At 33.6% G+C, this 24759-nt stretch overlaps 1 protein-coding gene across 1 annotated transcript; it reads left to right on the forward strand.

The window, feature by feature from the left end:
* The first annotated feature begins 12157 nt into the window (after positions 1-12157).
* LOC100263455 (MDIS1-interacting receptor like kinase 2) lies at positions 12158-16222 on the forward strand. The gene is made up of 2 exons (XM_003632343.4): positions 12158-15643; positions 15735-16222. The coding sequence occupies exons 1-2, from the start codon at positions 12352-12354 to the stop codon at positions 16100-16102; spliced, it is 3660 nt and encodes a 1219-aa protein (XP_003632391.1). The 5' UTR covers positions 12158-12351; the 3' UTR covers positions 16103-16222.
* The last annotated feature ends 8537 nt before the right edge of the window (positions 16223-24759 follow it).

Consider the following 24759-nt stretch of genomic DNA (forward strand, 5'->3'; position numbering starts at 1 on the left):
AAACTGTGTATACGTAAGATGGACTTCATAATATCTTGCTGAGGACAATATTTTTCTTTTTAGTAATTCTAAGGTGCATGATTAAGGTAAATCCTTGGTGAGGGTAATTTTATTTGATTATTGGAATTGATGTTTTATCCTTCTAGGATATGGTAACATCAATTGTTTTATCATGACAAATGTGAATTTCTAACTCAAAGGCTAAAGATGGAATTTATTAGTGGATCACACATACTAATTGAATCATGAATATGAGTTCATGGGAAACAAATACATTGATTAGTAGTGTGTGGGACAACTATTAACTTTATGTAATTAGATGTAATTAGTGAAGTGTAGTCAAATGACTTTAATGGAGTCAACCATTGGTGGCCATTGGTTGGAGCTTGAAGAGAGTGAATATAAGTAAGGATTACCGAACCACTATAAAACTTAAATTTGCTTTTTCTATCCCTTATCTCTTTATATTCATTACTCTATAATTGTCTAAATTTATTTTGTTTTCCAAAAGTTTTTAGAAACCCAATTCAATTCCTTCCTAGGTGATTGTATGAATTAATTAGCTTTCAAATTCACACTATATATAAAATAAGCGAAAATATGAAATAATATATTTTATTTCATGTTTAATTCACAATCAAATTTAAGTTATCTCATCACTTTCTAAATTTTAAATATTTTAATTATGAATATTATTAATAAAGAAATAAAAAATTACACACTAAATTATAATTCTAAATAATACCCGATTGACATGTGAGATATTTCAATATTCTTTAATAAACTTTCAATTAAACAAATATTACATTTTCATTCAATTTTTTTTGAGATATCATTTCCATTAAATATAATATGCACGTATATTATGTCTCACTAAAATGATATTTTACCATATACATAGTTATTAAACATGGCCTAAAATTATTTGATAAGGAAAGACGAGACTAGTAAAGCTTTTTAATATGGCTGAATCAAAGATGAACATAAATTAGTATTGGAGAATTTATTTTATTTGAAGGCATCAAAGAGGGAAGGATAGAAATTTCATTAAATTAAAAAGAAGTCCTCAGCCTAAATTTGGTTGATGGGATATAGTCATGACTTTCCTTATCAAATAATGTTCAGTTGATAACTATTTATTAAATTAGTTTTCTATTTTTTAGAAAAAAAAAACTACGATTAACCAAAAAGAAAAAAAGAATACTTTAATATTCTTAAAAGTAGAAAACATGTTGTTTTAATAAAACATCTTTAATTTTCTTGATTGTTTTCACTTGTTTTTTAAGGATGATTTGAATAAATAATCATACAAATACGACAAACAATTAACAATAAAATATTACATATAAAAGTTATTTTTAAAATATATTTAAAAACATAAAAAATATGTTACATATATTTTAGATTCTTAAATAAAGTTTTATTTTACAAAACATAAAATGAAAGAGAATAATTTTTAAAAATTGTTTTTTAAAAATATTTTTGAAAACACTTACAGTATATATAACCTTAGTAACTTAATAGCACTCAAAGATAATGCAAGACAGACTAAGTTTACATAATTGGATAAAAGACTACTTCCAAAAGTAGAAAAACCAAAACAAGTTTTGAAAACGAGCCCTCCAAAATTGTTAGATCTCAGCAATAATGATTCAACAAAGATAAAATGATCAAGCCTTAAGCTAGCGTGTGTGGGAAGCTTTGCTCCATGTGTCCTTCCCAAGCTCAAGACCTTTTGGTTATCCAAGGTAAATAAATAATTCGTCTGGGATCAATCTGTCTGATTCAAGTTAAGCTCTGTCTGGTGCAAGAGGAGAGATATATTTCATTCTTCCTCAATGTTAAACAAAATGGACAGACCAAGCTGACTAGGACTTCCAGATAGACAAACCAACCCAACAGGAAATTCCAAGCATTGGACAAATGATTAATCACACCCAATGCTTGAGCAACAATCTAGATGGCATTTACACGAAAAAACCAATGTTAATAAGTCGTTACACACAATCAGCGACATTGAAAAACGTAAATGCACAGTCAACGATATGGTTCGAGATTCTTGCACGACAACCAACAAATGACACCAATCAGCAACTCTTGTTTGGTATGATTGTCTAGTCTGCACTAAGATGATGGCGTTGATTACCTTATAAAGGCTTAGTATTTGCCACGATGACGATCATCAATGCAAGAAAGGCATGAATGCACAATCAACGCTATGAGAATGACGTCATATGTTCTATAAAAACCACTCGAGAAGCATGAAAAAGATACACGCATGTATAGCCATTCAAAACAGTTGGATTCACTCTTACTAGATTCTGACTTAAGTTTTGGAAAGGCGTGCCTAGACCACCTGTCTAGACATCCTTTTGTGTAGGGAAGAAGTTCGACTGACTCCAATGAAGCTAGACAAACCTATATCTAGTTGACACAACACCAACATTGGTGTCGTTTGTGGGAACCAACTAAGAATGTCAACACCCTCTAGAAACCAATCATTAGCTATGGGTGACAAAGATTGTTTTGTCTGGTGCAAAAGGATGAAGAGATGCCAACAAGAAAATGAGTGGTGGATGTAGACTTTGCTTTGCCAAATAGAATGACTAAGAAAAAAGAACAAAGAATTATGGGCTAAAATGTCAACAATAGGCATTTTTTAAAGTCGGCACACTCAAAACCGACAAACAGCCTCAAAACAAACTATTGAGGCATCTTTCCTCGGGGGCACATAGTTCTCATCCGACAGCTACTCAAGACGATCCTATGAGGAGCCTTCACCAACTCGTCAAAACTAGTCGACAAAGGCACCAACTTCACTTGGGCATCAAGGAAAAAAAGATGCAGTAGAGGGTCACATTTATCTGACGCGATGCGAGTCCGACTAGGACCTCAAGCACCAAGCATGGAGGGATAACAACGTATGTTAGAGACCTTAAGGGCATGTCTAGGTCAGCTAGCCATAACAAATACATCTGGATGACCCTCTCAACTACCAAAGTAGCAGCAGGCGAACATATTGGTGACGCGAGCCCCACCTTACTCTATCAGCCGACGGTTGGATGACATACTCACCACACCATTCAACCCCCATATCATTAACTACGAGCAGCCTAGAGGGTTCATAGTGCCCAAGTTCATAATGTACAACATAAAGAGTGACCCATTTGACCACACCATGCACTTCAAGAAGCTTATGACCCTTGGCATAGGAATGATGCATTGATGTGCAAGGTCTCTACAACCAGCCTACATGGTCAAGCTCTCTCTTGGTTCCATCATCTCCCGTAGAATTTCATGAACACTTTTCGGGATGTCTCAGATGTCTTTTTAGGCCATTTCCTATGTTCTACTCACCAAAAGCATAACATAAGCACCCTACGGAACATCAAGTTGCAGGAAAATGAAATGCTAAGGTACTTCATGAAGCGATTTGGGCAAATAGTGCTCCAAGTTGAATCCTGTAGTATGGACGCCATTTTTCAAGTGAAGTATTAGCCCGGGCACACCATTTTTTGAGTCTCTTGAGAAGAAGCCGATTACAATGATGGATATCCTATTTAGTTTAGTGGACAAGTATTCTATACTCGAAGATGATGTCCAAGAAGCCTTTCAACAAGTCTTGGTCACTAATCATCCGACCAAGAATGATAAAGCGGGGAGTTCTAAGCCCTCGAACCAATTGAGGCAATGTAACAAGAGGTGAGATGACCAACAATAGCAACAAGTGAGACTCACCCTTCTAAGCATTTCCTATGAGAGACTCCTCCCACAGATTTGGCTAGACAGGACTGAAACAAAAGGTGCTCCTACCATAAGGATCATGGTCATACCACCGAACAATGCAAGAGTTTGTATTACTTGGTGAAGAAACTTATTAAGATCGAGAACCTTAAGTAGTACGTTCGCACAACCAACGGGCAAAGAGATATGACACTAGAGGTAACTGTCTAAGCCTTTGCATCTTTGGAAGCTTCCAGAGTTGTCATTAACTATATACACGGAGGTCCAATAGCCGATAAACACTACTTTAGACAGCAAAGGTGAAGGTTGCTTCACGTGGCTTCTATAAGAGAACATATTAACTTTGTTCAATGCACCTTCGCAGAAGGAAGTGTGCATCCAGTAGACAGCATAATCACCTTCTTTCCATTGGATGTTGTAATCGCATGAAGATGCCTTGATCCTAACATTGGGGGTAAGTGGATTTGACGTGTGGAAAATCCTAGTTGATCCGAGCAGTTTAACTAACCTTTCTCAAATGTCGAACTATAGGCAAATGGGCTACTCGTCATCTGTCATAGAAAATCCAGGACGTCTGTTGTCTGGATTCAATGAAGCTACAACAACCTCTTTGTGCGATGTTGTGTTGTCCGTTCAAGTTGGCTCGGTCACATTGGGCATGCAGTTCTCGGTGGTTGACGATTTGTCTCTATACAATGCCATTATGGGATGTGCATGGCTTCACAAAATGAAAGTCATTCCTTCTATATACCATCAAATGGTGAGCTACCTCATAGAATATGGACAAGTTGATCTCCTTGACAACCAGCTAGCCGCGCGACAATGCTATTAGGTGGTGCTAGAATCCGAATATTCGACTGATAAATAGGCGCATTCAAACCCATCAACTACAAGGAAGCAATAGCAGTTACTAAGTCTAGCCGAAAAAGATCCATCTACGATTGAACTCCAGCCACTGCTCATCTAGCATGGCACAAATCAAATCACCTATACCAGTTCCCTGTTTGTGCAAGATGAACTAGAACTGCTAAGAAATATGTTTTAGCGCAATAAGAACATATTTGCTTATACTCACTCGAACATGCCGGAAATCCATCCGGTCATGGCCTCCCACAAGCTTAACGTCTCACCCACCTCGCGACCTATCCGACAAAAGATCCAACATTTTCATCCGAACAGAAAAAAAATCATCCAGATAGAAATTGAAAAACTATTGGTAGTTAGATTCATCAGAAAATTCAAATATCTGGATTGATTGACGAACGTGGTGGTAGTCCCAAAGAAATATGGAAGGTAGCGAGTCTGCGTTGATTACACTAACCTGAATGACGTCTACCCAAATAATTGCTTTTTCTTGCCCCGAATAGATCAAATAGTTGATGCCACCATCGGACATGGGATGCTCTCCTTTCTAGACGTCTGTTTTGGATACCACCAAATCCCTATGTTTTAGCTAGACGAGGAGAAAAAAACCTTTGTCACACCACAAGGGTTGTATTGTTACAAAATCATGTTGTTTGGACTCAAGAATGCTGACGCTACTTACCAGAGACTAATGAAAAAATATTCAAGCCCCTGATCGGCCGAACGGTGGAAGTCTACATTGATGACATTGTTGTAAAGAGCGAAACCCAAGTTGAGCACAACCAACACCTAGAAGAAGGATTCCGTCTGTTGCGGGCATACAACATGAAGCTCAATCCCACTAAATGTGCCTTTGGCGTCAATGCAAGGAAGTTTCCAAGGTTTATGGTAACCCAAAGAGGATTTGAAGTTAATTAAGCTCAAGTGAAAGTCGTCATCGAAACACTCTCTACAAACAGTAAAAGGAATTGCAACGTCTCACAGGTCGTCTCGCAGATTTGGGTCATTTCATAGCTTGTTTCATAGATAAGTTAAGACATTTCTTCCTCACACTTAAAGGGGTAAGCACGTTCGATTGGATAGACGAGTGTAAGTAGACATTTCAAGTAGTCAAGTGTTATCACTAAACCGCCCATTTTAAGCCCCAAGTTCGACGAATAACTCTACATGTATTTGGCCCTATCTGACTGCGTTGTCAATGTCGTCCTATTTATGTATATACGAGATAGAGAGTAGAGACCCATCTATCATGTGAGAAAAGCAATGGTGGATACTAAGACTCGGTATTCCCAAGTAGAGCAAACTGATTTAGCACTATAGAGTGTTACTCGAAAGCTCCGCCATACTTTCAGACTCATCAAGTGACCATACTTACAAACCGGCCGCTCTGAGTCACTTTGCACAAGTCAGACCTATCTGGATGAATGTTCAAATAGGCAATCAAGTTGAGTATGGGATCGAGTATCAATCGCGGTTATCCTTAAAGGGGCAAGTAATAGTTGACTTCATAGTTGAACTCCCTAAAAAAAAACACATTTGGCCGACCACTTTGGAGAGCAATGGTAGACACTTCATGTAGACGGATCGTCTAAGGTGTTTGGATCCGGAGTAGGTCTGGTCCTGCAATCACCAACCATGGAACTAATAGAGCAAGTTATTCGTCTCAGCTTCTCGACTTCCAACAACGAGACATAATATAAAGCTATGCTAGCTGGGCTAGATCTTGCCCTTATGTTAGTTGCAACCAAGTTGGAAATCAAGAGCGACTCTCAGCTAATTGTTGAGCAGATTCAACAAGACTACAAAGCAAAAGATGAATGTATGACCCAATACCTCGCCATGGTGGAAGAACACTTGAAAAAGCTAAACGATTGGATCATTAGACCGACACCACAAGAAGAGAACGGAAAAGCCGATGCATTGGTCAGAATAGTTGCCACTCTTCCTATAAATGAGACGATAATGTTGCCCATCTACCTCAAAGTCATGCCTTCAATCACTTTAGAGTCAGTATGCAATACCAATGAAGAAGACTCAAGATGGATGCTCGACATCATAAAATACCTCTAGACAGGAGAAGTACCAAAAGACGGGAAGTAAGCACATAAACTTCGCATACAAGTAGTACCCTTTACTTTAATTAATGATCAACTTTATTAATGATCATTCGAAAGCCCATACCTAAAGTGTTTGAGTGAGTTAGAGACCAAATATGTCTTAGTTGAATTCCATGAGGGCGTATGTGACAATTACCCAGATGGATACCACGCTTACACGCAAGGATACTATTAACCCCCATGAAGCAAGACGCTAAAAGGTATGTCAAAAAAATGCAATCAATGTCAATCACACGCTCCTATTCCTCGTGTACCTTTGGAAGCCCTCAACCTGGTCACAAGTCCTTGGCCATTTGTGTAGTGGGGGTGGACATAGTCGGCCCCTTACCCACTGGAGCAGCATAAAAGATGTTTCTACTTGTTGCAACTAACTACTTCAGCAAATGGGTAAAGGCAGAAGCCTATGTCAGTATCAAAGACAAAGATGTCTCCAAGTTCATCTGGAAAAACATCGTATGTCGATTCAGAATTCCACGAGCAATCATAACGAATAATGGACCCCAGTTTGACAACGCCGTCTTTCGAACATTTTGCTCAAAGCTAGACATCAAGAATTTGTACTCAACACCCTTGTTATCCACAAAGCAACAGATAAGTAGAGGAGACAAACAAAACCCTATTGAATGCATTAAAAAAAATGTTGGAATGAGCGAAAGGAAAATGGGTAGATGAGTTGCTCGGAGTTGTATAGGCTTACCGAATAACATCCAGATGGTCAACATGAGCTACTCCTTTCACCCTTACTTATCAGATGGAAGCCATCAATCCAATCGAAATTGGCATGCCTACTGCCAAAACAGCTATGGAAGGTCAAAGGGACGACGATGAAGAACTCATATGACAATTGGATTAAGCTGACGAAAAGTGAGGAAATGTAGCTATCTGGATGGCTTCTTACTATCAGAGGACAATTGCTCAGTACAGCAAAAGAGCATGACCACTGTTTTTCCAACCAAGATCTTTAGTTCTCAGAAGAGCCTTCAAAAACACAATTAAAGTGGGAGTCAGAAAGCTACAACTTGAAGTAATTTTACTTTGAAATTCACTTAAGACACGATACCATTAACTATTAAAAAAAAAAATCAATTTCATAAAATCTTCAAAACATAAAATAATTCTTCGACATCCAAAAAGTTGAAATTCATTATAACCTTTAATTCGTTAATTTTACCAACATTTATTTACCAACAAAAATCTAAACAATATTTTGAAACTTAATTTCACCAATTATTTAGTAATTAAATTTATAATAATCAAATTCTCAACCCTTCTATAACTTTTATTTAATTTACTTTATTTGTCAAATTCTTGAATTGAATCAAACTTTTAAAAATTAAATTCACTAAATTCACATTTAATTAATTTATCCTTTTGTATGCTTTTCTAAATTCATATATCATAATTTAATCTTAAATTAATTTCAATTCTATTTGATGTTATATCATTTTATAAGATTTAATTCCAATTATAAAAATTAAACTGATTCATTATAAAATTAAATTCAATTTCTTTTTAACAATCCATTCTGACAATTCATATAATATAAATTTTTACCAAGTTTTTCTCATTACGATTCTCCGACAATTACCCAATAATAATTAAATTAATTCTTACAATATACTTAATATTCAAATTTTCAAAATTTAATATCAATTATTTGATGTTTAAATTTTTCCCCTAATTTAAATTTAGTTTTTAAAATTCCTACTTTTTAAATTTGATGTGGCAAGATTTTCAAACTATTGATTTTTGATCAATTTTTTTCTCAAAATTTTTCCTAATTAAATATTAACACGTGCATCTTCACAATTCTTTTTGACCATTTGACTAACAATTTAATGAAAACTTTTTTTATCCCTAAATCTGACATGTCATTAAAAAACGCGAGTATTACAAATATTAATATAAAAAAAGATTAAAACAAATATATGAGAAATTAAACATTAACTTAAGAATATGGTATAGATATTTTACTTATTTAATAGATTATGAATTATTATAGATGAATTCATTTTTATATTAAAATAATTTATTTGGTTAATTATAAGTATGTTAGAATATTTTATTAAATCATTTTAAAATAAAAATATAATAAAAAAATTAATGAGCAAATGTAATATAATATAATAATAAAGATTAATTTTTTATAATGTATATTATATATATATATATATATATATATATATATATATATATATATATATATATTATACATTATAAAAAATTAATAATGTTATTTCTATAGCACAAGTGTATTATTTAAACTTTTAATTATTATTTTTTATTATCTTTCAAGTTAGTAAAAATTCAAATTAAAAAAGATTTTACAAATTTCACTTTTTTTAAATAATGTTAATTTTTTTTTATCGACCATGGTTTTCAAGAAGAAAAAAAAAAGACAATTAAATACATTTAAAATAAATAAATTTAAAGTTCCAAAAAAAAATAAAAAAATAAAATTTATTTTTAGAAAATGAAATTTTCAAAACCTTTACCAAACTAAATACAATAGTGACTAATTATATTATCCGCGCTCCCTATGTTGCCCTTAAAGTACTAATGAGAAATACAAATCCCTTACAATATAAATGACATGGGAATTGCACTTGATAACATTTCATTCATATTGTGTGTTTTTATTTTCTAAAAATCATTTTAGAAAGCAGTTTTCAAGGAATAAAACCAAACACTAAGGGTGGGAATTGTTTTTTAAAACAATTTTTTGTTCTCCTAAACAAAAAATATAGAAAATATGTTCGATAACCAAAAACTATTTTTTTTTTAAGATAAAAAATAAAATAGGATATTTTCAAATAATATATTTTTATTATTTTATATTATTTTAACTTGTTTTCTAATGATTGATTTAAGAAATAATTATATAAATATATAGAATAATTAAAAATAAAATACTAGATATAAAACTTATTTTTAAAACTTATTTTAAAATTTTAAAAATAGGATAAAAGTATTTTTGATTTCTAAACATACTTTTATTTTATGAAAATCAAAGGATAATTCTCAAAAACTATTGTCAAATATTATTTTTTAAAACTATTTTCATAAATAATTACGAAACTCGCCCTAAAATTCTAAAGTAATGCTAGGTGTTTCTAAAATGGATTTGCAAACCCGTGGCAACATTAAGCGCATTGTACCTTTCAAGAAAGTAGTTAGGCAAATTTATTGTTTTCAAATTATAAGTTTTTGTCACTTGACCATCCCCTTGCTGTTGATTTTGATTTTGTTTTTATTTTTGAAGTTCCAACTACCAAAGTGTGAAATGGAATGTGGGCCATAGAAAAATAAGTCATGTTGCTGGTAACTAATGTACTTGGTTGACCATTATAGTCCTATATAAATAACTTTTTATTTTTATTTTTTATATGGTATGCTTTTAATTATAGCAGAAATGCCACTTGTTCTAGTTATAAAGTCATATATATATATATATATATATATATATTTGTTTTCATTGCTTAATTAATTTTGTATTGTGATATGAGGATATGACTTTTCCTTTGCAAGCTTTGTAATTGTGAATGATAGGGACACTCCTTGTGTCATTTGGTTTCAAAGGGATTCATATTGACTTTCAAATGAAATTTGCTCCCTAAAACCTCATTCTTCTTCCAAGTTGCTTTAACTCGGTCTTCTTAATTTCTATGGCTTATGGCTTATAGCTTAGTTAAGTGGTAATCTTATGTCTTGATGATTTGAAATTTTTGTATTTCTTCAAAACTAATCCAACTCTAATTAATGGGATGATCCAATTTTTTTTTCATAAAAAAAAAAAACACATTTTAGACAAATATGTCCTCATATTTTTCTTCCAATAATAACATTTTTTTTTTTTAAACTCACATGTAAATAGTCGAAATGTTGAAAGATATTTATATAAAAATTGGGTTACTCTTCAAATTTAAAAATGATAAATATTAGTTTTACAAATTGGAGATCTTTTCATCTTTTTTTAATCAATTAATCCAATTAATAACTTATATTAGAGAATTGTATCACCAGAGCAAAAGTATGAAAGTTAGGTGTCACTTTTGTATCATATTATGATTCCATATCTTTATAGAAGTACATACCATCCCTATTAAGGTTTTATTATAGAAAGATATTTTTTTATAACTATCTAAAAGGTACTATCAATGAGATGATGCCATATAGACACAATCGAGTTTTCATGACTTTACACTAAGAGTATCATTCATTATAATCTTATAGTTTGATCTCATTTATCTAACTTAAATTTGATTTCCACTTTGATTCAATTTAAGTAAAAGGTTAGTAGATACCGAATTAGTAGCTTCGATTTCTGACTTTAGAAACGAAAGCAAACTCCACTCACCAACCAGTATTGTTGTTTGATTCCCTGCTCCAATAAGAAATCCCAGAGGGAAATTTCTTAGTTTTATCCTTGTAGTGTTGTTTGGTGTGAACATTCTTCAGTTTCCAGTTGTTTGGTTTGCAAGGAAATGGTTGGCATTTAACCCGATATTGCCCAGAAAAATCTTGACTGATAACTTGGGTGCAGTAACCCATTTGCCAAGCATCTGGCTCTAAAGAAAAATCAGTTCGGATTCAGTCAGTTTTCCGAAATTTTGTGGATTATTTGGTTAGATTGCCATTGAAATATCTCCATAGTCGATAAGAACTCTTAGGGTCCAGTCCTTGCCTCCTTGAGAGACCTACCTTGTCTCTATCCTATTTATGTGTAAAAAACTAAAAAAAAAAAAAAAAATTCTACCTCAGAAATAATGGGTTGGACCCCTTTCACCTCTTGTAAGGTAGTTAATTCTCTTTCAAAGTGCTCTCTAGAAGAAAGGGCTCCTTCCTAACTCCTTCCGCAGAAGACTTTTTGGAGTTGCTTTTCCCACAAGGGGACTCCCTCAATTTCTCAACTTTTCCTCATCTACAAAGGGTGTCATTAGTTTGAAAGCTTTGGAAGTTTCCAAGTGACCCCATTTTAATATCAATTTTTTGAAAAAGGAGTGGGGGCATGAATTGCTTAGAAGATTACATGCGAAGAGATTAGTTTTCTCTCTCTTAATAATAATCAAGTGAAATAATAAAAAATAACTTTATTTTGAATCAAATAGACAGCCAAGTTCCAACTACTCCTTGTTTAAACTAGATTAGTATCATCATAGCCAATTCATGATGAGTATGAGCCTTGGTCAACTCCGAGTGTAGCTGGAAAAATCAGGTTAAAAGGCCAAGTTGGGGCTATAAAATTTTCGCAGTTGAATACTGGTTAAGTATGGTTCCTTGTTCAGTGAGCAGATATCGCAGCAAATATCAGTCGTAGCAAAATGGGATTTTGTTAGAAAATAAAGAACATGTTAAATGTTCGAATTCCCAAGTAAAATGGGAAATAATGAGCTTGGATTGGATGTAGCCCATGTCGTATTTCTTTGACTTTCAACCGCCCCGTTCATGAATACTTTCGGATGTTTAGATGGTGTGCTTTTACTTGTACTTATGCCTTCTATATACGCAACACGGGGCAGAACTCTCTCTCTTTTCCCCCACCCCAGCCCCCAGCCCCCGGCCACTCCTCTCTCTCTCTCTCTTTGTGCTATCAAGATTTCATTGATGAGAATCTGGCATCAAGAGCATGGCAATGATTCATAGCGCTCCTCTTTTTCTTATTCATATCCTCTCCCTTGCTTTACTTCCTTTGAAAATCACCACATCACCCACAACAGAAGCAGAAGCTCTTATCAAATGGAAGAACAGTTTAATTTCTTCTTCTCCTCTCAATTCATCGTGGTCCCTCACCAACATTGGGAACCTCTGCAACTGGACAGGTATTGCTTGTGATACCACCGGAAGCGTCACTGTGATAAATCTCTCAGAGACAGAGCTGGAGGGAACGCTTGCCCAGTTTGATTTCGGTTCATTCCCTAATCTCACTGGCTTCAATCTCAGCAGCAATTCCAAACTCAATGGATCCATACCTTCTACGATTTACAACCTCTCTAAGCTCACTTTCTTGGACTTGAGCCACAACTTTTTTGATGGCAACATCACTTCAGAGATTGGAGGGTTGACAGAGCTTCTGTATCTCAGCTTTTACGACAACTATCTCGTTGGTACCATCCCCTACCAGATTACCAATCTTCAGAAGATGTGGTACTTGGACCTTGGATCCAACTACTTACAATCTCCAGACTGGTCGAAGTTTTCGAGCATGCCTCTGTTGACACGACTGAGCTTCAACTACAATGAACTTGTATCAGAATTCCCGGGGTTCATAACTGATTGCCGGAACCTGACATACCTCGACTTAGCACAGAATCAATTGACTGGCGCAATACCAGAGTCGGTATTTAGCAATCTGGGCAAGCTTGAATTCCTCAATTTCACTGACAATTCATTCCAGGGGCCATTGTCATCCAACATTTCCAGGCTTTCCAAGCTCCAAAACCTTCGCCTAGGAAGAAACCAATTCAGTGGTTCAATTCCTGAAGAAATCGGTACGCTCTCTGATCTTGAAATATTAGAAATGTACAACAATTCATTTGAAGGGCAGATTCCTTCTTCTATAGGTCAGCTCAGAAAGCTTCAGATACTCGATATCCAAAGAAATGCCCTGAATTCTAAAATTCCATCTGAGCTTGGCTCTTGTACTAATCTCACCTTCTTATCTCTAGCTGTGAACTCACTATACGGGGTGATTCCTTCTTCCTTCACCAATCTTAACAAGATATCCGAGTTGGGTTTGTCAGACAATTTTTTATCTGGTGAGATCTCACCTTATTTCATCACTAATTGGACTGAACTGATCTCTTTGCAAGTTCAGAACAATAGCTTCACTGGAAAAATCCCATCTGAGATTGGCCTTTTGGAAAAGCTGAATTACCTTTTCCTGTATAATAATATGCTGTCCGGGGCAATCCCATCAGAGATTGGGAATTTGAAAGACTTGCTTCAACTAGACCTTTCACAAAATCAGCTATCGGGTCCAATCCCTGTAGTAGAGTGGAATCTCACACAGCTTACTACCTTACATCTTTATGAAAACAATCTCACTGGAACAATTCCTCCAGAGATTGGTAACTTGACATCATTGACTGTTCTTGATCTCAACACTAACAAATTGCATGGAGAGTTGCCAGAGACATTGTCACTCCTCAATAATCTAGAGAGACTCTCCGTGTTCACCAACAATTTCTCAGGCACCATTCCGACTGAACTTGGGAAGAACAGCCTTAATCTGATGTATGTCAGTTTTTCCAACAACAGCTTCTCAGGAGAATTGCCTCCTGGATTATGTAATGGCCTTGCTCTTCAATACTTAACGGTAAATGGAGGCAACAACTTCACAGGACCATTGCCAGATTGCTTGAGGAACTGCACAGGGCTAACTCGAGTCCGTCTTGAAGGGAACCAATTCACTGGAGGTATTTCCGAGGCATTTGGAGTTCATCCTAGTCTTGTTTTTCTTTCTCTGAGTGGCAATCGATTTTCAGGTGAGATTTCACCTGAGTGGGGGGAATGTCAAAAGCTCACTAGCTTGCAGGTGGATGGGAATAAAATTTCTGGAGAAATCCCAGCTGAGCTTGGGAAGTTGTCACAACTGGGGGTTCTGAGCCTGGATTCCAATGAATTGAGTGGGCAAATTCCAGTGGAACTGGCGAATTTAAGCCAATTGTTCAACCTCAGCTTGAGTAAAAATCATCTGACAGGAGACATCCCCCAGTTCATAGGCACTTTAACTAATCTCAATTATCTGAATTTAGCAGGAAACTATTTCAGTGGAAGCATACCAAAAGAGCTGGGGAATTGTGAGCGCTTGTTGAGCTTGAACTTGGGCAACAATAATTTGTCAGGAGAAATACCTTCAGAGCTTGGAAACTTGTTGGCCTTGCAGTACCTTTTGGATCTCAGTAGCAATTCGCTCTCTGGGACAATCCCTTCAGACCTGGGAAAGCTTGCCTCATTGGAGAACCTGAATGTCTCACATAATCATCTCACAGGGAGAATCCCATCATTATCAGGCATGATCAGTCTAAACTCCTCTGATTTCTCATACAATGAATTGACAGGTCCAATCCCAACTGGCAATATCTTCAAGCGGGCAATTTATACTGGAAACTCGGGTTTGTGTGGAAATGCAGAAGGATTAAGTCCTTGTTCTTCAAGTTCCCCAAGCAGCAAGTCAAACCATAAAACCAAGATTCTAATTGCTGTCATAATTCCAGTCTGTGGCCTCTTTTTACTTGCAATTCTTATTGCTGCAATTCTTATACTTCGAGGACGAACTCAACACCATGATGAAGAGATCGATTGTACAGAGAAGGATCAGAGTGCCACACCCTTGATTTGGGAAAGACTAGGAAAATTCACATTTGGGGATATTGTGAAAGCCACCGAAGACTTCAGCGAAAAGTATTCTATTGGAAAAGGAGGATTCGGCACTGTTTACAAAGCGGTATTACCAGAGGGTCAGATTGTTGCGGTTAAAAGACTCAATATGTTAGACTCCAGAGGCCTTCCAGCAACAAATAGGAAGAGTTTTGAGAGTGAAATTGACACTCTGAGAAAAGTTCTGCATAGGAATATCATTAAACTTCATGGGTTCCATTCCAGGAATGGATTCATGTACTTGGTTTATAACCACATAGAGAGAGGTAGTTTGGGGAAAGTACTATATGGGGAGCAAGGGAAAGTGGATCTGGGGTGGGCCACAAGAGTTAGGATTGTGCGGGGAGTGGCTCATGCGCTTGCTTACTTACATCATGACTGCTCTCCACCCATTGTCCACCGAGATGTTACTCTGAATAACATCTTGCTGGAGTCAGATTTTGAGCCACGGCTCTCGGACTTCGGCACAGCGAGATTGTTGGACCCGAATTCATCCAACTGGACTACAGTTGCAGGGTCTTATGGCTACATTGCTCCAGGTAAAATGAAGATAATTTTTATCCATTTTGTTTTATCTTAGTTGATCAGAATGTGTTATTAGGAAGCTAATTTTGTTTTCTTGATTTGCAGAGCTTGCGCTTCCAATGAGGGTCAACGACAAATGCGATGTGTATAGCTTTGGGGTGGTGGCATTGGAAGTGATGCTGGGAAGGCACCCAGGGGAGTTCCTACTTTCACTGCCTTCTCCAGCAATATCTGATGATCCGGGGTTGTTCTTGAAGGACATGCTAGATCAGAGGCTCCCAGCTCCCACAGGCCGACTGGCAGAGGAAGTAGTGTTTGTGGTTACGATAGCCTTAGCGTGCACACGTGCCAATCCAAAGTCACGCCCCACCATGCGCTTCGTTGCACAAGAACTCTCTGCTCAAACCCAGGCTTGCCTATCTGAGCCATTCCACTCTATAACCATGGGCAAGCTAACAAGCTTTCAGAAGTAGGTTGAATTGGTTTAACATCCTTACATTTATAGTTGTTGGGTTTTATGCCCTGTATAGCGAGACATGTTGCAATGTTTGTAATTTAATATATGGTTTCTATTCATTCATTGGCATTATGCACGTGCAGTGATAGTTCCTTTCTTTTTATTATTTTGATGCATACTTAGCCTAATTAATTCACATTGTATATAATTTGGATATAGGTGGATACATAGAGAATGCAATTGTGGGTTCCTTATAGATTGATACTATTGTTCATAATGGTTCATGAACTAGAGTAGTTTAATAGTGTTGTGTGTGCTACCTCTCATTCAGGTGGGATGACTTGTCCTAGTCATTAGAGTGAGTCTTTAAGGTGGTATATGATTGTGTATGGTTACACATTGAAAATGACATACAGAGGACATGTCTATTGTTGTTTGAGTGACATGTGTTCTTCTAGATACTATTTTGTAGGAGCTTTTAACCTTGAGGGGTACTTGGGCTAGTGTTTGGCTTAGTAATCATTTTGAGTCACATACGAGTGAGACCCACAAAAGAGGTTATATATTCTCATGATCTTGGGTGGTTGTTGATTCAGCATGTAGCCTGTGGATACCTAAAATGGGCTTCCTACTATACTTACTAGGGACAATATATTTCTTTCTAATAATTCTAAGGTGTATGATTAGGGTAAATCCTTGGTCATGGTAACCCTACTTGGTTAGTGGAATTGATGTTTTATCCTTCTAGGATATGATAACATCAATTGATCATGGAAAATGTGAATGTGTAACTCAAAGGCTAAAGATGTAATTTATTAGTGGATAGCACATACTAATTGGATCATGAATATATATGAGTTCATGGGAAACAAATATGACAATTATTAGGTCGTGGGACAACAATTAAGTTCATATAGTTAGATCTAATTAGTGAAGTGCATTCAATCGACGTTAGTGGAGTGATTGTTTGGCTATGAATTTATGTTTGATTAATTTCATAAGAGCCACAATTAGATTTTCATTGGTCCTTGGTCAAGCTACCTTCATAGGTGTATTTTTTCTCCTTAATATATGAGGGAGCATGAAAAGATCAAATTGTGACATTCCTCTTATTTCCACTTTCATAGTTATTTGGAAACAAAATCAAAGAGTTTCCTCTCCGTTCTAAGAGTGAGTCCAACTTTGATCTTGCAAAGCATTGTCACACACTCAACCATACACTATGGTAGGATCCATCGGATGATCATGGGTGATGGGTCCATCGTTACCCACTTAACAATACTGTTAAAATAAAGCTTTTAAAAGTATGATATGATGTAACAAATATGGAGTTTATTATTTATTTAACAAATTTTTACTTGCATTTTAATATATCTTTATTCCATGCAGTGTAACTTATGAGCATTCTAGTATACATCTCTTGCAATGTACATGACTTGAGTACATTAAGAGTTACATAGAAGACCCAAATCATAGGTTCCTTACAAGTAGATGATTTGTTCACAATCGGTTCATGGACTTAAGCAATCCATTTGAGGCTATAGTAAACTATCTCCTAAGAGGGATGATTGGTCTTGACCATTGGGATTTTCTATGGTAAGTGCACTAATGTGTATGATTATACATTGGACAGAACCTATGATGAGTCATGACGTTAGGCTATCGGGTTGTCATGACTTCACCAAGCTACTATGTTATATTGTTTCTCCTTATATTGTTTCTCCATCTTAGAAGAATATTGAGCTTATGTAAAAGTTAGTTAGCTTTAACTTATAAGTGCGATCTTAAAGTAACCATATATTCCCTATGGATTGAGTCGCTATTAATGGAAGTTGGTAGCAACAGGTATTTTCAATAAAAACATTATGACTTTAAGACAATGTATCACCTTAGGTGACCTTAAGGACATGTGTTTAGGTAAACTATGACCATGGTAGTTTCTTAAGTAGAACTTGACATAAGATCTTTGTGACTTAGGACATGTTAGATGATCATACAATGAGAGGATCTGTAACTCAAAGATAGTAGAGGTAATCTTGAGAGGTTGATGAATTTGACTTTGTTATATTATTTCAACATTGACTCAAAATCTTCTCAAGGTTGAGAGTCCATGCAACATGGTAGCTTGGTAAATCATGACAATCTGATAGCCTTGTATAATGATTCATCATAAGTCTCATCCGATATATAACCATACATATTAGTGCACTCACCATGGAAACCTTATCCCGATGGCCAAGACAAGTCATTCCTCAAATTAAGAGGTAATGCATGATAGTATCTACTAGATTGCCCAAATCCATCAATCAACTATGAACAACTTATCATCTTATAAAGAACGTATTACTTATATCTTATGTGCAACTCCTAATGTACCCAAGTCATGTACAATGCAAGTGATATGGGCTTGAATGTTCAAAACAATATCAGTGCATACAAATAATAAATAAAGTGGAAACATAAGTCCAACTTTGTTACATTATGTCTTACTTTTAAGAGTTTATCCTAATATTGAAGCCAAAGGTAGACAAGTTGAAACCAAAATTAGACGTTTGGCAATTTGTTAGGTATCCAAAATGGATTAAGGGTTATTACCTTTATAGTCAAGTTGACTAAAAGGTCTTTAGAGGGTTGTTATACAACCAAACTAATTCATGTATTTGGAAATCATTATACAACCAAAATAATGAAGCAATAAGCGATATGTATGCACATCTTTAGCAATGAGCCATGGAGGCAAGGTTAGAATATATGTATTCTAACCAAGTTTGGGAGCTTGTAGAAGCACATTAAAAATAAAACCTATAAAGTTCAGTGGGCCTACAAGAGGAAGAGGAGAGTAGATGAAATGGTTGAAACATATAAGGCTAGGCTTGTAGCAAAGGGCTATAGTTTAGAAACTTGGTTTTGACTATATATGAGGAGACCTTCTCATTGGTAGCCATACTCAAGTTCATCAAAATACTCCTATCTATTACAACACATCTCGGCTATAAGATATGAAAAATGAATGCCAAGATTAGATTCTTGAATGACAATCTTAATGAGAACATCTATATGATGCAACCAGGTGGTTTCATAATAAATTATTGAGAGCATATGATATGCAAGTTGTATAAATTTATTTATGGATTAAAGCAACCATCTTGATCATGGAACAAACATTTCAATTAGGTAGTCAAGACCTTAACTTGATCAAAACGAGGATGAACCTTAAGTATACAAGAAGGCGTAGGAAAACATAATGGTCTTTACGATCTTATACGTAGATGAAATTATACTCATTGGTAATTGATCGATTGATTTTTTTAATTTATCGCATCAAAACACAATTTATAACTTAATTCACTATTCTAGAGTAGCTTGTACCCGATCAAAAATGGTTTTAGTACAAACTACCGTAGTATAGTGGTTTTTAGGTGTCATCCACTAGGATGGATTATTCTCGGTAATTAAGGCTTGAATGAGAGAACAAGAAATGATTGTGATTGAGTGAAATTGATTTGAAAATTCATGGTGAAAAATCAATTTAACAATAGTCTCAAATTGAGAAGAAAATGAAATGCTAAATAGAAGAAAATTAATAGGAAATGAAATTCTCAAAGTTAGGATTTTCTAGAAAACAATTTCCATGGTGAATAGTGTGGACCCGCATTTTTCACGTGCGTCCCCACTCGATCGGCGAGACTCGCTTTTTATTTATTTGTGAAAATTTGATTTTTTGAAAAAAAGTTGGAGTCGCCACTTATTTTATTTTTATTTTTGAAGGGAAAATAAAACAAGAAATAAAACCCTAAAAAAATGACTCCATAATTTTTGGAAAAGCGTGTCTTTGAAAACCCAAGTCTTGGTCCGGGGATCAGGTTACTTATTGGGAAGGTACCTCTAGGAGGTAGCACCCCTTTAAGCCCTAAAGAGGTCTCTACTAATTAAGTTAAGGGGAATATGACAATTAATCAGTTAATTATGGATACCTAAGTAGGCTAGGTGATTTCAAAAAAATTTGCATGCTAAACAAGATCAAATTGCCATAAAAGAAAGGTTAGGATGCGTACCTGGACCGCTTCTCAAGCGCTATCATAAAACATCAGAGTTAGTATAGAAGTATAACACACAACATGTATTTAATCATAGTGAATCAAACATACATCTAAACACCTAAGGATTATCAAACATATGCATACTTCATAGTGACACGATTGTTTACAAAATTTAGAAAGTAGGCGATAGGGGGGGCGTACCTGGATAGCATAAATAACTTACAATGCGCTCCCATAAGACATGAGGGATTAGATAATAATAAAATAAAGAAACCCTAGCATGCTTGTTATCTAATTAGCATAACAAAAATTATCAAAGTATATGAAAACATTAATTATCACACACATCTTATATACAATTCCTAAAAAAGATAGACATAATTTCAACAAGTGACAAAAATGGCAACAAAAATAATTTTTGAAAAGATTTTCTTATGTAGGGGTTTCACCAATTCCCCAATTGATATACACGAATTTAGCCCAGAATCATCCCATTATTTGGGACCACAAGCTTTGATTCGTGTTTTTGTTCAAAACCAAAATTTTTGTTGAAAACCGAGAAGGATGCAAACCGAACAAGATATGGTTGCATATTATTTTTAAATAATAAAAAAAAAAAGATTTTGATCCTGAGAGACTCTAAATGAGTTTTTGAAATAGATTTTTAAAATGATTTTTTTGAGAAAAGTATTTTATTTTAAAATAAAAGGAATTAATTTGGAAAAAATAAAATATAAGAAATAAAATACCCAACAAAACAAAAATGAAACCTCAAAGTAAAATTTTTTTTAGTAATTAACAAAAATGATAATGGTGATGGTAGAGGCCAATCTTCATGATTTTCCAATGGCCTTTGAACAAAAAGGAAACTATCAAAGCAATAAATTATTAATATTTAGATCAAATAAGCTAATGAAATATCCATCAAGAATTAGCAACAAGGATTCAAGAAGCGCATAAATTGAGAATAACAATCCATAATTAACATAAGATTAACTAAACACATAAATGCCTCTAGACTAAAAAAATAAATTAAATCAAGATTAAACTTTATCTAACGGGATTAATTAAACTAATGTATTCAAATCACAAACACATACAAGTGAAGAACAAATTAAAACTAAATTAAATTGTAATTAAAAACATGAACTTTATTTAATAAGATTAATTAAACTACTAAATTACAATTACAAACATATCCAAATTAAAAATAAATAAAAGCTAAACTAAATCGGAATTTCAAATATGAACTTTATCTAACAAGATTATTTAAACTAATGAATTAAAATCACAAATATACTTAAACTAAAAGATAGGTTAAAACTGAACTAATTTAGAATTAAAAAAAATATAAACTTTATCTAACATGATTATTTAAACTAATAAATTAAAATCACATACATATTTAAACTAACAAATAAATTAAAAATAAACTATTTTGGGATTAAAAACATGAACTTTATCTAACATAATTATTTAAACTTAAGAATTAAGATCAACTAATGCATTTAAACTAAAAACGAATTGAAATCAAACTAATTGAGATTAAAAACACAAACTTTATTTAACGTGATTATTTAAAGTAAAGAATTAAAATCAACAAAATACATTTAAACTAAAAACAAATTAAAATCAAATTAATTGGGATTAAAAATACAAAATTTATTCGATATGATTATTTAAACTTAAGAATTAAGATCAACAAAATGTATTTAAACTAAAAACGAATTGAAATCAAACTAATTGAGATTAAAAACACAAACTTTATTTAACGTGATTATTAAAAGTCAAGAATTAAGATCAACAAAATATATTTAAACTAAAAAACGAATTGAAATCAAATTAATTGGGATTAAAAATACAAGCTTTATTTAACGTGATTATTTAAAACAAAGAATTAAGATCAACTAATGCATTTAAATTAAAAATGAATTGAAATCAAACTAATTGGGATTAAAAATACAAACTTTATTCAATACAATTATTTAAACTTAAGAATTAAAATCAACAAAATACATTTAAACTAAAAAACAAGTTAAAATCAAACTAATTGGGATTAAAAATACAAACTTTATTCGATACGATTATTTAAACTTAAGAATTAAGATCAATAAAATGTATTTAAACTAAAAACGAATTGGAATCAAACTAATTGAGATTAAAAACATAAACTTTATTTAACGTGATTATTTAAAGTCAAGAATTAAGATCAACAAAATACATTTAAACTAAAAAACAAATTAAAATCAAACTAATTGGGATTAAAAATACAAACTTTATTCGATATGATTATTTAAACTAAAGAATTAAGATCAACAAAATACATTTAAACTAAAAAACGAATTGAAATCAAATTAATTGGGATTAAAAATACAAACTTTATTTAACGTGATTATTTAAAACAAAGAATTAAGATCAACTAATGCATTTAAATTAAAAATGAATTGAAATCAAACTAATTGGGATTAAAAATACAAACTTTATTCAATACAATTATTTAAACTTAAGAATTAAAATCAACTAATGCATTTAGATTAAAAATGAATTGAAATCAAACTAATTGGGATTAAAAATACAAACTTTATTCAATACAATTATTTAAACTTAAGAATTAAAATCAACAAAATACATTTAAACTAAAAAACAAGTTAAAATCAAACTAATTGGGATTAAAAATACAAACTTTATTCGATATGATTATTTAAACTTAAGAATTAAGATCAATAAAATGTATTTAAACTAAAAACGAATTGGAATCAAACTAATTGAGATTAAAAACATAAACTTTATTTAACGTGATTATTTAAAGTCAAGAATTAAGATCAACAAAATACATTTAAACTAAAAAAAAAATTAAAATCAAACTAATTGGGATTAAAAAAGAAAATAATATAAACTTTAACACAAAGAATTAATCAAAAACTAAAATTTCCAAAAAAAAAAAAAAAAAAATCTAGGCTAAATAAAAGTACTATATAGAAAACTAACCTTTGAAGTGAAAGAGAAAATCCTCTCTTGATGATTAAATGACAGCCCGATCTCCGTTCGAAGTCCCTTGTTTTTTTCCCAAAATTCCGTGTGCTCTGCCCCCCCCCCCAAGAAAAATCTCTCCTATTCTTTTCCTTTTCTCACCTATATATATCACCCCTCAAGACCTAAATTTGTTTCCAAAAAGGAAAATTCTCCTCCTTCCTTTCTTCTTCTCTTCTTTTTTTAAATCCTCCAATCAAAAGCAATCTTCCCAATTTCAAATTCCCCTCCAAAACCTTCCAAGGAGAGTCCCATCTTCCTTAAACTCCAATGGTAAGTTTCCTTGCAAAAACATGAAATTTTTTAAGTTAAATAATTGCATGTATAGATAAATAAGTAAATAAATTAAAAAATGGTAAAAATAATAAATAAATAAATAAGTTAAGCAAAATAATATAAAGAGGAAGATAACCAATAAAAAGTGAATGATAATCATAAAATTAAAATTAAAAACAAAATAAATAAATAAATAAATAAAATAAAATAAAATAAAATGAAAGTCTTCGTAGGCCTAGTGTGCCTAAACGGGCCTAAGGTGAGACTAAGTGGGCCTAGGGTAGTGCCTAATGGGCCAAGTGTATCTAAAAGCTATCCTAAAAAAACAAGAAAAGCCTAAGTCTAAGTTAGGGCTGCCAAGGGTCACAATAAGGGATCAAATAATCCCTCAACCAAAATCTCCGAGGTGACTCAGAAAAAGGTAAGTGGTATGAGTAGCCATGGGCCACCAAGGAACTATTGTGGAGCATTGAAAATGAATTTTAAAGACATGTGCTAAAGGGACAAAATTGAGGGTCTACAAATAGATGTTGAGATCTAACTTTCATTAAATTAGATTGAAAACCTAAATTCTCATCCAAATCGATTTTGGATCTAGCTTTAAGTCTAGATCTAATTTCTCTTCAAATTAGGTTATTTAATCTAAGAGATCAATTCAAATTACATATTCAGTTTATCTTAAATTATCTTTCAATGATTCACACAATGCAACTATTCAATTTCATCAAATGTAGCTTTAAGAATTTAATGAATCTACCTAGTTTGCATTGTAGTAGTCATCCAAGACAATTTGAAGAGAAAAATCCTCAAAATTCAATTAATCAATCAATTGGATCAAATTACCTTTGCAATTAAATCTCATTTCTCTAATTCACCATAGATCTTGCCTCTAGATTCTCATTCCTCCAAGAAAAACGAGATTTAACCACTCATGCTTGGAGATTTGGTCTCACAAGGCATGTTTGGCTAGTAAGAAAATGAGAGAAAATAAAGAAAAATAGGGAATTCTATTGAGAGAGAAAATATGGAAAATTCTACAATTAGAAGTGTTAAATAGCTTTTCACATGAAAAAATCAAGTTTCTATTTATAGGCCAAGGTCAAGTGGACACTTGGCATGATCTAAGAGGTCTTTCGGAAGCTTCTTCATCAAGCAATCTGGAGTTTAATAATAAAATGACCATTTGTACGAGCTCAACCAATTTCGCATGGTTGTGCGAAATAAGTAATTCAACAGTAGCAGTTATAGTTTTCTGGAGCATTTCGCATGACTATGTGAAATTTTCGCATGATCATGAGAAACCAGCTTGCAGATCTTCCTTATCCTG

Source organism: Vitis vinifera, chromosome 7, assembly GCF_030704535.1.
Source record: "Vitis vinifera cultivar Pinot Noir 40024 chromosome 7, ASM3070453v1".
In the NCBI taxonomy this organism is placed as follows: Eukaryota; Viridiplantae; Streptophyta; class Magnoliopsida; order Vitales; family Vitaceae; genus Vitis; species Vitis vinifera.

Coding starts and splice junctions, on each gene's coding strand:
- LOC100263455 (XM_003632343.4), top strand. CDS start 12,352: ATGGCAATGATTCATAGCGCTCCTCTTTTTCTTATTCATATCCTCTCC. Junction 15,644..15,734: donor TTATGGCTACATTGCTCCAG/GTAAAATGAAGA, acceptor CTTGATTTGCAG/AGCTTGCGCTTCCAATGAGG.